This window comes from Acanthochromis polyacanthus, chromosome 22, assembly GCF_021347895.1.
Source record: "Acanthochromis polyacanthus isolate Apoly-LR-REF ecotype Palm Island chromosome 22, KAUST_Apoly_ChrSc, whole genome shotgun sequence".
Taxonomy (NCBI): Eukaryota; Metazoa; Chordata; class Actinopteri; family Pomacentridae; genus Acanthochromis; species Acanthochromis polyacanthus.
In genome coordinates, this window is record NC_067134.1 from 8,880,760 (window position 1) to 8,895,070 (window position 14,311).

A 14,311-nucleotide genomic window follows, 5' to 3' on the forward strand; every position below is an offset into this window, starting at 1 on the left:
AAAGTTAAGGCCTGAACAGACGATACTTGGAAGTAAAAAGCTGAAGGTCTGATCAGCAGGACCCCTTTGATGGTTGGATGGAGTTTCATTAGTTTACAGAACATCAGAGTGAACTTACTGAAGGTTTCTGATTCTTTTGGTGTCTTACAGATTATTTTACCAGAATCAACTTAATATTCTCTCACTTTATATTTGAAAAATTCCCATTTACTTCCATAAGAACCAATGTCATCGTCTGACTTTAACCCTCCTGTTGTCTTCATTTATGGACACCAAAAAGTATTGTTTCCTTGTCTGGAAAAAAATCCAAAAATAATTCCCCAAATTTCTGAAAATGTGCAAAACCTTCAGGAAGAAAATTCCAATAATTCCTTAAAAGTTTCCCTTAAAAGTTTTATTTAAAAAAAAACAAAATCCTCCACATTTAAGAAAAAAAGAGTGACAGAAAGAAAGCAAAGAAGAAAATCTTCAAAAAAAATTGCAAAAACATCTAATGTGACTATATATATATATATATATATATATATATATATATCAGTAAAACTAATATCTTCATGAAGCACATTCACAAAAAAAAATCCAATGAAATTCACTGGATTTTGGTTGATTTTTTTGTGAAGTTCTTAAGATACATTTTTTTAAATTTTTCTTTTTACACCAAAAAAAATGTTCAGAAATTTCCCAAGAATGTTGAAAATGTGGACATCGGATGTTGTGGGGAGTGTGATTTTCAAACCCAAATGTGAGGTGCAGACCTGTGCACTAATCATGGTGTCTAATCAGCATCTTGATGTGGAACACCTGTGAGGTGGGATGGATTATCTCAGCAAAGGAGAAGTGCTCACTATCACAGATTTGTGAACAATATTTGAGAGCAATGGTGATATTGTGTATGTGGAAAAAGTTTTAGATCTTTGAGTTCATCTCATAAAAAAAGAAGTAAAAATGAAAGTGTTGAGTATATACATGTGGCAATGCTACGAGGGTTAAAGGCATTATGGAGGATGTTTTTTTTTGTTGTTTAATTTGTCTGATTCACATAAAATGAATATACTGACCTGTAGTGGACTTGTATGTATGGTTTCTAAAAGAATAAAAAAAAAACTGTGGACATGGCAGGACCTGAAAAACATCAGCCAATCAAAGCGCTCGGACCGAGGCGTTTGGTTTGCTCCCTTTCCTGTCAATCAAAAATCTTCCGGCTCAGGCCGAGTTACGTAGATTACGTACGCCTTGGACTTACGTGTTTTGTGTATGTGTTGCTTTGGTATAGCTTCGTAGTTAGCTGGAGACTTGTTTTGGTCATCTTTTTTACATAATGGCAGATAAAGATCCAGGGGGACCCAGCCGTAAAAGACAACTTCACGAGTGCTACGCAAGTTTCTGGAGGGGGGCGTTTCTTCGTAAATGTTAGGGGGGTGAGGGAGAGGTTGTATGTGCGCATGCGCATGCTACATTCAAAGTCGTAGGAAATTAAAACTCCTCTCATGCCTTTAATGTGTTTTGCTTAGTAGCCAAATTACCGACAACGCCACCTGGGGGAATTTCACCACCAGGACATCGTATTAGAGGGAACACCACTCCAATACAGAGAAAAGGTCACACAGGTACGTGCAACACCAGAGAGACAGACGTGACTCAAACATATACACAAAAATGAAATTCACAAAATATATTCTTTTGGTTAAAATGACAGTATTTCCATTAAAAAAAAAGAAATCTTAGTGGCGGTGCCACGAGATAGCTCCACAGTGAGTGGCAAAATAGATTCAGTCTTTTTGGATCTCCAGGGTGCAACCACCGAACATCCACTCAGGGCTGAGGGCTTACCAGACCGGAATGACTGAACAGGGAAGGAGAGGGTCCGGATGCGACACACCACACGTGCAAAAAAAACAAAACAAAAAAAACACCCACGTGCTCTATTGTACAATGGAGCACTGATGCTGGAATCAGAGATTGAGGTTTTTTCCAACAGTGGAACTTTCAAATCATTGACCATCTCCCAAAAAACTTATTTTAAAATCATAAACTATGGATATTTCTAATGGTATCTATGAAATATTAGCTCAGTATGTCAGATGCTTTCTTAGAGGTTTTTCAGTGGACTGTAGACCCAGTTTCACTCGTTTTTATTTTCTCACATTGAAATTTGAGGCTGTTTGAAGATGAATATCTCAAGAACAATTCTAGATAAAAGCCTGAAACCTTCACTTGTTTGTCTTGCAAACATCAGCAGATCAGACTGCTGTTAAATACAGCAGTGGAAAAAAGTTTTTGGACATCCCATACATTTGTGAAATACTGTATTAAGAATCACTTTGAGCTCTTCAAGAGTCATTTATTTTAGTACAATCATAAAACTAAACGCATCCTAAAAAAGACATTAAAACTGAAAACTGATTGGTTCCATAAAAATAAGAACTTTGGCGTCTCATGTCTGTCATTTTGTTTTTCCTTTTTGTCATTTTATGTTTTACTCGCTTACAATGTTTGTCCATTTTGTTGTCACTTTACGACTTTTTGTTTTATTTCGTATTTTTTGTCAATTTTTTTTTCACTTCTTGTCTCATTTTTGTAAAATTTTAATCTTATTTTTGTTAAGTCTTTTCTTTGTCTGACTTTAGTGGTTTTGATCCTCCAGTAAATCCTCTACGGTTCAGTTCCAGATGACTAAATGTTGTGTTCCTTTGTAGACACTGTGATCTGGAAGTTGTAATGTGGAAATGGTGAACTATGGCTGAATGTTGTTGAAACTAAATTTATTTTTCTTGATAAATTTCGGATTGTTTATGATGTTTAGTAAAAAAGATAATTCCTTAAATGTGAACATTTCTGCACTAAAACAAAGGAACCATGAGGAGTTGGGGTTATTTCCAGGTTATTCTGCTGTGATTTTACTGGTCCGTTCCACTGGAGATCAGACCGGTCTGAATGTGGTCCTGAACTAAATGTATTTCTAGAACCTGTTCCATGTTGAGTAGAATAAAGCAGATGAATAATAAACAGCTGATATGTGTGTTTGTAATGAAGATCTCAGAGTCAGGATTTTTAGTCACAGCCCTTTATTCTTCTCCATCACACACAAGATGAAGGAAGTTCTCATTTCATCACGAGAACAGGACTGAAAAAGACGCAAACACCACATTTGGCTCCTGGAAGAATCACAACTTCCATCTTTGAAGACAAACAAGTTTACAAGGAATCATTTAGAAGGATTTGACAAAGAAACACATTTAATCCATGAATGTGAAAACATGTTTGTGAGGGACAGAGTCATGGAGAGACTCAACTATCTGTTCAACACTGTTTCTGTACCAGGAGGAGACTCTGGACACTCAACTAAGCACAGAAACACTGAGGAACCAGGCGACCAGAACCCAAATCCAGGATAGAGAGTTTCAGAGAATGTGGTGTTGAAGGTGTAGAGGTGGATCAGAGAGTCAGAGGAGACTCTGTAGAAGGACAGAGTTCCAGCAGGAACGTCCACATAAACTGAAACTCTGTGAGAGACTGAGGAGGACCTGATGGGTGTTTGTCTGTTATCGTGAATGACAGAGTAACCATCATCAGAGCAGAACAGACTCCAGGACTGATCATTACATCCAAACAGACAGTCTTTACTGCGTCCATTCCTTTTAATTTCTCTGTAACTCACTGATATCTCAACCTCTCCTCTCCACTCCACCTCCCAGTAACCGCAACCAGTCAGACCAGTTTCACACAGGAGCTGCCACCAGTTGTCAAATCTGTCTGGATGATCAGGATACGACTGATCCTCCTCCACACGTGTCACCTTCCTGTTGTTTTCAGACAGTTTGAGTTTTCTGTTTAGTGTGTTTATGTCGACTGTGAGTTGACAGGAATCTGATGGAGAGAACAAACAACACAGCTGCAGTTATTGATGGATCATGTGATCAGTATTAAAGCTTTGATGATGACCTCAGAGATGTGACACTTTGAAGATGCTTGAATGTGCTGCTTTGTTTCCATCAATCCATTCAAACACACTTACACTTCCTCAGACCTGGTGTCAACCATGGGACTCCAGCAGGCGTCACCCTGAAAGGAGGAGGACGGTCAGAGCAGCAGAGACTCTTTCAGCAGCACACATGGATGTTACATGGCTCTCACACTGTTCCACTGAAAGGACCAGTCCAACATGGAGACACGGACACCTGAATGCAGCATCTCTAAAGTCCTGTCCTGTGCTCGTCACGTTCCAGCTCAGTTTACACTCATTATTCAGTTTTACTCATTGATGCTTCCTCTGTTCATGGAGCTAGTTCACCCTGCTTCCTGTCTTTGAGCTATGCTAGGCTAACAGTTCACCCTGCTTCCTGTCTTTGAGCTAAGCTAGGCTAACAGTTCACCCTGCTTCCTGTCTTTGAGCTAAGCCAGGCTAAAAGTTCACCCTGCTTCCTGTCTTTGAGCCAAGCTAGGCTAACAATTTATTCTGCTTCCTGAATTTGAGCTAGCGAGGCTAACAGTTTACCCTGCTTCCTGTCGTTCTGCTAAGCTAGTGTTAGTAACCCGATTTTATCAGCTTCCAAACTCAAGTTGGACAGCCTCAGGTAAATGCTAGCTCACTTAGCTTAGCTCGCTGTTGTTCACAAATTGTATCCAGAGTCTGGACTAACTCTGCGGTTTAGAACGAGGAACTTTATTCAAGCTCTGCAACACACTGTATACACACACACTCAGCTTCTCCATAACACAGTTGGATCTACTCTTGGATCTTCTCTGTTTGGACCAGAGACCTGAGAGTGTCCGTCTGTCTGTACCTGAGAGTTTCCAGTCTACAGTGTGGATCCTCCACTTTAGCTCTCAGCATCTCCTCTCCTGAGTCTCCTGGATGGTTGTAGCTCAGGTCCAGCTCTCTCAGATTTGAGGTCTTCAAGCTCAGAGCTGAAGCCAGAGAAGCACAGCCTTCCTCTGTGACCAGACAGCCTGACAGCCTGCACACACAAAACAACACAAACCTGATGGACAACACTTGGATGGATGTTTCTCACTCTCTTTTCTTCTTTGTCTTTCAGATACATTTTGCTGCACATTTCATGCATCTCAAGCAAATCAACGATCTCAACAATGATTAGTGGGATTTAATCATGTCAAAAATAAACCCTGACAAAGTCCTGCACAAGTTCAGTAAAAGCTCATTTGATGAATCCCATCAGCAGAAATGATTGTACTCAGGTTAGCTGTTTATCCACTGATAGAAATCACATCAGTTTCAAAGAGTGAGTCCTGACCTGAGAGCTTCCAGTTTACAGTGTGGACTCTTCAGTCCAGCAGAAAGACTCTCCACTCCTGAATCCTGCAGGTTGTTGTTAGTCAGGTCCAGCTCTGTCACACTGGAGGACTGGGAGCTGAGGACTGAGGACAGAGCTCCACAGCTTCTCTCTGACAGATTACAGCCACTCAATCTGAAGAGACAAAAAGCACATTATACTGATGAAACAGCAGCAAAAAGAAAAAGGATCTTCAGTCTCCAACTACTTACACAACTTTGTTGGAGGCTTTGACCACTGGCAGCAGCCTCAGAAGAACCTCCTCTGAAGCAGAGTATTTCTTCAGGTCAAACACATCCAGATGTTCTCCTGATGACAGTAAGATGAAGACCAGAGCTGACCACTGAGCAGGAGACAGTTCATCTGTGGACAGACGTCCTGATCTCAGGGACTGTTGGATTTCCTCCACTATAGAAACATCCTTCAGTTCATTCAGACAGTGGAACAGATTGATGCTTCTCTCGACAGACACATTCTCACTGATCTTCTCTTTGATGTACTCCACTGTTTTCTGATTGGTCTGTGAGCTACTTCCTGTCTGTGTCAGCAGGCCTCGTAGGAGATTCTGATTGGTTGGCAGTGACAGACCCAGGAGGAAGCGCAGGAACAAGTCCAGGTGTCCGTTTGGACTCTGTAAGGCCTCGTCCACAGCTCTCTGGTAGAAACGTGTTGGATCAGGTTTGTTGGATGTTGTTTGTTGTTCTTCTTTTTCCAACAGGTTGATTCCAGAGTTGATGAAGGTCTGGTGGACATGAAGAGCAGCCAGAAACTCCTGAACACTCAGATGAACGAAGCAGAACACCTTGTCCTGGTACAGTCCTCTCTCCTCTTTGAAGATCTGTGTCAACACTCCTGAGTACACTGAGGCTGCTCTTATATCGATGCCACACTCTGTCAGGTCAGACTCATAGAAGATCAGGTTTCCTCTCTGCAGCTGATTAAAAGCCAGTTTTCCCAGAGACTCAATCATCTTCCTGCTGTCTGGACTCCAGTGTGGATCTGTCTCAGCTCCTCCATCATACTTGATCTTCTTGACTTTGACCTGAACCACCAGGTGGTGGATGAACATCTCAGTCAGGGTTCTGGGCAGATCTCCTCCCTCTCTGCTTCTTAGCAGCTCCTCCAGAACTGTAGCAGTGATCCAGCAGAACACTGGGATGTGGCACATGATGTGGAGGCTTCGTGACTTCTTCATGTGGGAGATGATCCTCTTGGCCTGCTTCCTATCTCTGAATCTCTTCCTGAAGTACTCCTCCTTCTGTGGGTCGGTGAACCCTCTGATCTCTGTCATCATGTCCACACAGTCAGGAGGGATCTGATTGGCTGCTGCAGGTCGTGTGGTTATCCAGAGGCGAGCAGAGGGAAGCAGCTTCCCCCTGATCAGGTTTGTCAGCAGCACATCCACTGAGGTGGACTCTCTAATATCAGTCAGGACCTCATTGTTGTGGAAGTCCAGAGGAAGGCGACACTCATCCAGACCGTCAAAGATCAACACAACCTGGAAGTCTTCAAAGCTGCAGATTCCTGCTGCTTTGGTTTCACTGAAGAAGTGATGAACAAGTTCTACCAAACTGAACTTTCTCTCTTTCAGCACATTCAGCTCTCTGAAAGTCAATGGAAACATGAAGTGGATGTCCTGGTTGCTTTTGTCTTCAGCCCAGTCCAGAGTCAACTTCTGTGTTAACACTGTTTTCCCGATGCCAGCCACTCCCTGTGTCATCACTGTTCTGATTGGTTTGTCTGTTCCAGATGAGTCTTGAAAGATGTCTTCTGCTCTGATGCTTCTTTCTGCTCTGTCTGTTTTCCTGGATGTTGATTCAATCTGTCTGACCTCATGTTCATCATTGACCTCTGCAGTCCCTCCCTCTGTGATGTACAGCTCTGTGTAGATCTCATTCAGGAGGGTCTTCTGTCCTGCTTTAGCGATGCCCTCAAACACTCTCTGGAACTTCTTCTTCAGACCACATTTAAGTTCACGTCCAAAAACTCCAGCAGGAAGTTCTGAATGAAAATACAAGAAAGAAAGAGTGAAGTAGAAGTAACCTGGATATTAAAGTAGCAATAAAGTGAAGGTGACAGTTTGTCCTCCTAAACACTGATTGTGTGAAGATATTCTGAGACTTTAGTAAATGTTCTGTTGATCAGCAGCTTCAGTCTTTACACAAATCCTCTTACTGCTCTGCAGACAGTCAGCCAGCTTCTCCTGCTTCATCCTCCTCAGGAACAACACTGTGATCTGCTGAAACATCTCTCTGTTGCTCCTCTCATCTTCATCATCACCCTCCAACTCCTCCTCATCCTCCCTCTGACTCTCTGAGCATTCTGGGTAATCTGGACTCACAAGCTTCTGCATCTTCTTCAGCTCCTTCTTCACAAAAGTCACCATGTTGTCCTCCAGCAGCTGGAACAGAGAAATGTGTCAATGAGTCCATCAGAGTCAAATCATGGAGCCAAACATCAGATCCATGTTGGACACACTGACAGTCCACTGGTCTACAAAGAGCAGCATGGAGACGCCTGAACACAACAGATGGAGAACAACTTATTGTCCATGAACTCACCATGAATATGGAGTCCAGGTGATGCTGCTGGACAGACTGAGCTCTGGGAACCTCTGAGTTCTGCTGCTCCACTCTGTGGATCAACATCAACAGTTAACTCTCACTTTATCACACAGAGATGTATCCGCTAACTTACAAGCCAACACAGATGCTAACTTACAGGCTAACAAGGCTTTTATGATCACAGAACTGGAGTTTTGTCCAGTAAAACTATTTCCTGATATTTTAGTGAACTCAGAGTTCTTGCTGTGATCCACCTGGTTCTGTTTTTAATGTCTCTGTGGATGATGTTCACGTTATTAGCATCACTTCTTCTAAACATTTGTTCTGTTTGATGAGGAGCCAATTTGCTATCAAACTAGCAGCTCTGAAACCTTTTTCTGAACATCTTACCCCTCTGCAGCAGGACCTGGTTCTCCTTTAAAGTTAAATGGATGTTCCATAGACCAATCGCTCTTCAAGGACAAACAGCTGGATCCAGGTTCAGGTCCAGGTGGATTCCTGTCAATAATGATGCAGCAGTGATGTGATGCTGAGCTCTGACATGCAGCAGAGTCCTGGACAGTTAGAGATGGTGGTCTCACCTCTGAGCTTTGCTCTGGTTCTCCTGTTCCCCACACAGAGAGCTTTTAGAGGGAGGGACTCCCTCCTCTCTGTCCTCACACTCATCCATGATGCTCAACTCACAGCAGCTCACACACACTTTCTACCTTCACCTGCACAGGAAACAAACATCATTCATCCACTCAGATCCTCCTGGAGAAGATCAGCTGCTGCACTTCTATCAGTCCAGCAGATGGAGTCATGGAGCTGCAGAGACTCATCAAGAAATCGAAAGTAAAAAAGACGTGACGCAGTTTGGATTGAGAAGAAACAAAGAAACATCAGCAGCTCATCAAACTGACTCAAGTCCATCAATAATCTAATAGAAATATTGACTGATTGCAGTCGATCAATAAGCTAATAATCATATTGATCCATGTTTAAACAGCAGTCATCCACAGTTTGTGGTGAAATAAGAAGTGAACATGTAGAAACATGACAGAGCAGAAACAAACAGCAACATTACTGAAGTTAAAGCAACAAACAAAGCAAACTTACACTTTATTCAAAGCGCTGAAGAAGAAGAAAGTTTCCAGTCCACTCCTAGACGCTTACTGGAACCAGTCAGGACTCCACCTATGAGGAAGCAGCAGGCAGACTTTCACAATAAGAGCACATTTTACAGGCTGATTCCCTGACTCAAAATGGTTAAAAAAATAAAAATAAAAAAAATAATAAAAGGCTCCTGTTTCTGACAGACGAGGATCAAACTGGGTTTATAGCAAACAGGCAGACGCAGCACAATACTGGTAAAGCCTCCACATCACTGACTCTAGAAAAAAAGGCAGGAAGAATGAAATCCTCTCAGAGGCTCAGAAGACATTCCACTCTGTTGGCTGGAATTTCTCTCCCAAGTAACGGCTGGATTTGGGTTCACTAGTAAATTTATACAACGCATTAAAACACACTCATCTCCCACCACCAGGATCTAAATAAAGAGGAATCTGTCCAACTCGAGAGCCCTGCAAAGAGGATGCAGACAGGGCTGCTACTTAGTCCTGCCCTCTTTAACCCTTTAGAGAACCTCTGGACCAAACCATCACACAGGAAATGTTATTTTATGGAGGCCAGCCTGAGGCACACCTGAGCAATAATCCTGCTGTCTGATCAGCATCTGGATCTTAAAAAAATTTAAAAATATCTAATGTGACTACATATATGTGTATGTATACACACGTGGACATAATTGTTGGTACCCCTCAGTTAAAGAAGGAAAAACCCACAATTCTCACTGAAATCACTTGAAACTCACAAAAGTAACAATAAATAAAAATTTATTGAAAATTAAATCATCAAAATCAGCCATCACTTTTGAATTGTTGATTAACATAATTATTTAAAAAAAACAAACTAATGAAATAGGGCTGGACAAAAATGATGGTACCCATAACTTAATATTTTGTTGCGCAACCTTTTGAGGCAATCACTGCAATTAAATGATTTCTGTATTTGTCAATGAGCGTTCTGCAGCTGTCAACAGGTATTTTGGCCCACTCCTCATGAGCAAACAGCTCCAGTTGTCTCAGGTTTGATGGGTGTCTTCTCCAAATGGCATGTTTCAGCTCCTTCCACATATGTTCAATGGGATTCAGATCTGGGCTCATAGAAGGCCACTTTAGAATAGTCCAACGCTTTTCTCTCAGCCATTCTTGGGTGTTTTTGGCTGTGTGTTTTGGATCGTTGTCCTGTTGGAAGCCCCATGACCTGCGACTGAGACCAAGCTTTCTGACACTAGGCAGCACATTTCTCTCCAGAATGCCTTGATAGTCTTCAGATTTCATCGTACCTTGCACACTTTCAAGACACCCTGTGCCAGATGCAGCAAAGCAGCCCCAAAACATTACTGAGCCTCCATGTTTCACCGTAGGGACAGTGTTCTTTTCTTTGTATGCTTGGTTTTTGAGTCTATGAACATAGAGTTGATGTGCCTTACCAAAAAGCTCCAGTTTGGTCTCATCTGTCCAAAGGACATTCTCCCAGAAGCTTTGTGGCTTGTCAACATGCATTTTTGCAAATTCCAGTCTGGCTTTTTTATGAGTTTTTTTTCAGCAGTGGTGTCCTCCTTGGTCGTCTCCCATGAAGTCCACTTTGGCTCAAACAACGACGAATGGTGCGATCTGACACTGATGTACCTTGGCCTCGGAGTTCACCTTTAATTTCTTTGGAGGTTGCTCTGGGCTCTTTGGATACAATTCGAACGATCCTTTACCTTTAAGATGTTTGTCTATAATTTTTTTTCGGATGTCCTGGGACAATTCTCTCCTTCGCTTTCTGTTGTCCATGTTCAGTGTGGTACACACCTTTTCACCAAACAGCAGGGTGACTACTTGTCTCCCTTTAAATAGGCAGACTGACTGATTATGAGTTTGGAAACACCTGTGATGTCAATTAAATGACACACCTGAGTTAATCATGTCACTCTGGTCAAATAGTTTTTAATCTTTTATAGAGGTACCATCATTTTTGTCCAAGCCTGTTTCATTAGTTTGTTTTTTTAAATAATTATGTTAATCAACAATTCAAAAGTAATGGCTGTTTTTGATTATTTAATTTTCAATAAATTTTTATTTATTGTTACTTTGTGAGTTTCAAGTGATTTCATTGAGAATTGTGGGTTTTTCCTTCTTTAACTGAGGGGTACCAACAATTTTGTCCACGTGTGTATATATATATATATATATATATATATATGTAGTCACATTAGATATTTTTAAAAAATTTTAAGATCCAGATGCTGATCAGACAGCAGGATTATTGCTCAGGCATATCAGTAAAACTTCTAATATTTTCTTCTCTTCTATTTTCTTCACAAAAAAATCAACCAAAATCCAATGAAATTCGCTGAATTTTGATTGATTTTTTTTGGCGAATATTCTTAACATACATTTTTTAAAATTATTTTTCTTTTTTTACACCAAAAAATGCTCAAAAATTTGCCAAGAATGTTGAAAATGTGGACATCAGATGTTGTGGAGAGTGTGATTTTCGAACCCAAATGTGAGGCGCACAGAGCAGACACGAGGCAGATGACAGACAACACGAGGTTTATTTCACAAAAACTCAAAACAGAACAAATACGCCAACTATGCAGAACTCACACACGTCAGGAAGAGGGGAGGAAGGCGGCTCCTGTGGGGGCGGCAGACGAGGAGAAGGCTGGCGCTGGACTCCTGGGGGAGCGGGAGCTGCAGCCAGGGATGACGAGGGAGCACGTCCATGTTCTGGTGGACGGCGGGGGAAGACGGGCTGCTCCGTCGGCTCTGTGTCTCTCTACATGGAGACGGGAAGTGGAGGAGAGGAGATGCTGATCAGCGCTGGCCATATTTTTTTCACCCACATTTTCAAACTTTAAAACGGTTCAATTTGACCTACAGGATGACACGAGTGGAAACAGTGAGATGCTCCCAGTGGGTGAGGTCAGGACTGGGAACACTGGTCTCTCCTCGTCTCTGGGAGCCCTGCCGTCCACCTTCCAGGACAGACTCCAGTCTGAGGGCACACATGAGCGTGGCCTTCCGCTGCTGCAGCTCCTCTCTGGAGGGAGGAGGGACGGACTCCACCCACTGCACAGAGAGACCACACATGTTAGACAAACTGTTTGGGACTTTGGATCAAGGTTGATGCTACGGGTACCCGTAGCATCTGTACTAGAGGTACGGACCCGTACCCGTAGCATCTGTACTAGAGGTACGGACCCGTACCCGTAGCATCTGTACTTGAGGTACGGACCCGTTAAGGTCACTGAAGAGCTGGCGCCGGTTAACTACTATTTGCTGCACATTACAGGCAGTTTATATGAATGACTTTGACGGCGAACATTGTATAATTTAACCAAAAATACACCGTCTCCTCTCACACTTTATACAATGTAGTTTTTATGCTTTTAGACGCCGTGTCTAAATTGTTTGAAGTCCAGTTCCTATTAATTAGTTTACCTCGTTCAGTGGTGGAAGCGGCTGACGAACTCCATTGCAAATGTTCCCATTTAATTTCGGACGCTAATTTACAAGATAAAGTTAAGGATGTCGAATATGAAACAAACACTCGTGAATGGTGAGGAGCAGCTCTTTAATTCGGCATGAATTAAAAAAACCCACAAACTCGATTTACTGTGATATTGTGAGATTTGTTTGTGGTTATGTAACTTAGCCATTCAACAGAGTCCGCTAACATTAAAGTGACTGACGTGCAGTGTCTGTGTTGACAGACGTAGAAAATACGTCAGGGTTTTGTTTAGGTTGTTAATATGTAATAGTCTGTCGCTACTTTTGAAGGTAAAAAAATACTTGTAGTTTGCTGGCTGTTAGTTCTGCCATTTGTTTTGTTTGCTGTTTGTGCTTTATTAGAACAGGGTCACGTGAATAAAAAGTTTTGCTATTTTTAATAGTAGTGCCGATTTCAACCCCCAAATCGCTGTCCGTGAAAAAGTCAGATAATGATATTTATAAGACATTATGCATGATAGAAAAGAGAACAGCAGATGACTGACATGACAGGCTCGGCACGCAGATTCACCTCGAATCACGGAAGCGCCTTCATCACTCGGATTACCAAGCCGGCTCATTAATATTTATGTCGTCGGATTACCAGCCAATCACAAAGCGCGTTCATCAGCCGGCTCATTAATATTCAGGTACGTCTCATTAATATTTATGGTAAGGTAAAGCGCCGTATCCGTCGGCCACAGGCTCCGGGTACGGGTCCGTATCTGTAGACACTACCTTGGATGAAACTGCTCTTCAGTCTTTCACTTCCCTCTCTTAGCTCAGTAACCATGGCGACAGACAGGTTTCAGGACTGCAGACAGAAACCTTCAAGTGGAGTTTTCTTCCTCTCAACTTTTCATCTTTCATCTGGAAACTAGAAATCTTTCTACAAACATTAACAGACAGAAAAACATCAGATTTGTTCTTGTTTTTCAGCATTTTAACATTTGTGAAGGACAACAGGAAAGAACTGTTTGTTGAGTCAAAATAAATGTTAACCACTGACTTACACATCAGAACTGATCAAATCAACCCGACTCAATCTAAATCAATCTGCAAATAAAGTTATTGATATTATTGTCAGTAAAACTCAGACATGAGGTAAAATTCTGAGATTAAAAAAATCATTTGTGGCATAAAACTTCTGACATTAAAATTCTTCATAAGAATCAAGGGAAGTGATGAGAAATGTCTTTTCACTGACTTCACTAGAAATTTAAAGACTTCTGAGAATATTTACTTCAGTGAAAACGTTTTTAGGAGCTTGAAATTTTAACTGGAGAAGATTTCAGTGTGAAGACCAAATGACATCAGTTCATAAAACACTGAAATTCTATGAAATTACTTTATCAAGCTAAAATGTTTCAGTCATGTTGGAGGTTATAAAGTCAGATATAAAACACTTAGTGAGGTAAATGTACTTCCAGTTAACCTCCAGTTTGGTTCCTCCACCCAACGTGAACCACAGTGATATAAACTGATGGAGGCGTCGTCCAAAAACCTCTGACTGCAGAGAGACACGACTCTCTGACTCTGGAACAAACCAACTCAACACAAACAGTCTCAGTGAGTCAAACAGCTGCTGACATCAAAATAAACTTCATCACAGAGACACAGACTCACTGATCTGCATTATTTTGCTTTTATTGTGTCACAGGAAATGTTAGAGTTCTGGATACTTTCAGAGCTTATTAATGTATGTAAACATCTAGGACTGATCTGTGATCAATAAACTGATGAGGTGATTGATGGTTGCTGATCAGTTGTGTGATGTGTTTGCAGATGGTTCCTGAGGCCAGTGTTGATCAGAGTCTGTTCAGACCTGCAGAAACTCTGAATGATTATGTCCCCAACTACTGCTGGCCTC

General features: G+C 41.7%; 1 protein-coding gene across 2 annotated transcripts; it reads right to left on the minus strand.

Moving 5' to 3' along the window:
• Positions 1 to 3,048: 3,048 nt before the first annotated feature.
• On the minus strand, positions 3,049 to 9,471 carry LOC127531758 (NLR family CARD domain-containing protein 3-like). 2 transcript variants are annotated; one of them, XM_051941660.1, is made up of 10 exons: positions 8,957 to 9,471; positions 8,440 to 8,571; positions 8,249 to 8,356; positions 7,856 to 7,928; positions 7,470 to 7,695; positions 5,507 to 7,295; positions 5,256 to 5,429; positions 4,785 to 4,958; positions 4,016 to 4,062; positions 3,049 to 3,867 (listed from the first exon to the last, which is right to left on the minus strand). In XM_051941660.1, exons 2-10 carry the CDS (start codon positions 8,526 to 8,528, stop codon positions 3,293 to 3,295), a joined length of 3,255 nt encoding a protein of 1,084 aa, XP_051797620.1. In that variant the 5' UTR covers positions 8,529 to 8,571; positions 8,957 to 9,471; the 3' UTR covers positions 3,049 to 3,292. The 2 variants fall into 2 exon arrangements, with proteins under 2 accessions (XP_051797620.1, XP_051797621.1); XM_051941661.1 differs by lacking the exon at positions 8,249 to 8,356 and having other exon boundaries at positions 8,957 to 9,034.
• Between the last annotated feature and the right edge of the window lie 4,840 nt (positions 9,472 to 14,311).

Bases quoted from the DNA above. Each gene is read 5' to 3' on its own strand.
- LOC127531758 (XM_051941660.1), bottom strand. From the start codon at position 8,528: ATGGATGAGTGTGAGGACAGAGAGGAGGGAGTCCCTCCCTCTAAAAGC. The intron at 8,357-8,439 runs GTGAGACCACCA...CATTATTGACAG, and splicing joins AACCAGAGCAAAGCTCAGAG to GAATCCACCTGGACCTGAAC. The intron at 7,929-8,248 runs GTAAGATGTTCA...GTTGATCCACAG, and splicing joins CCAGGTCCTGCTGCAGAGGG to AGTGGAGCAGCAGAACTCAG.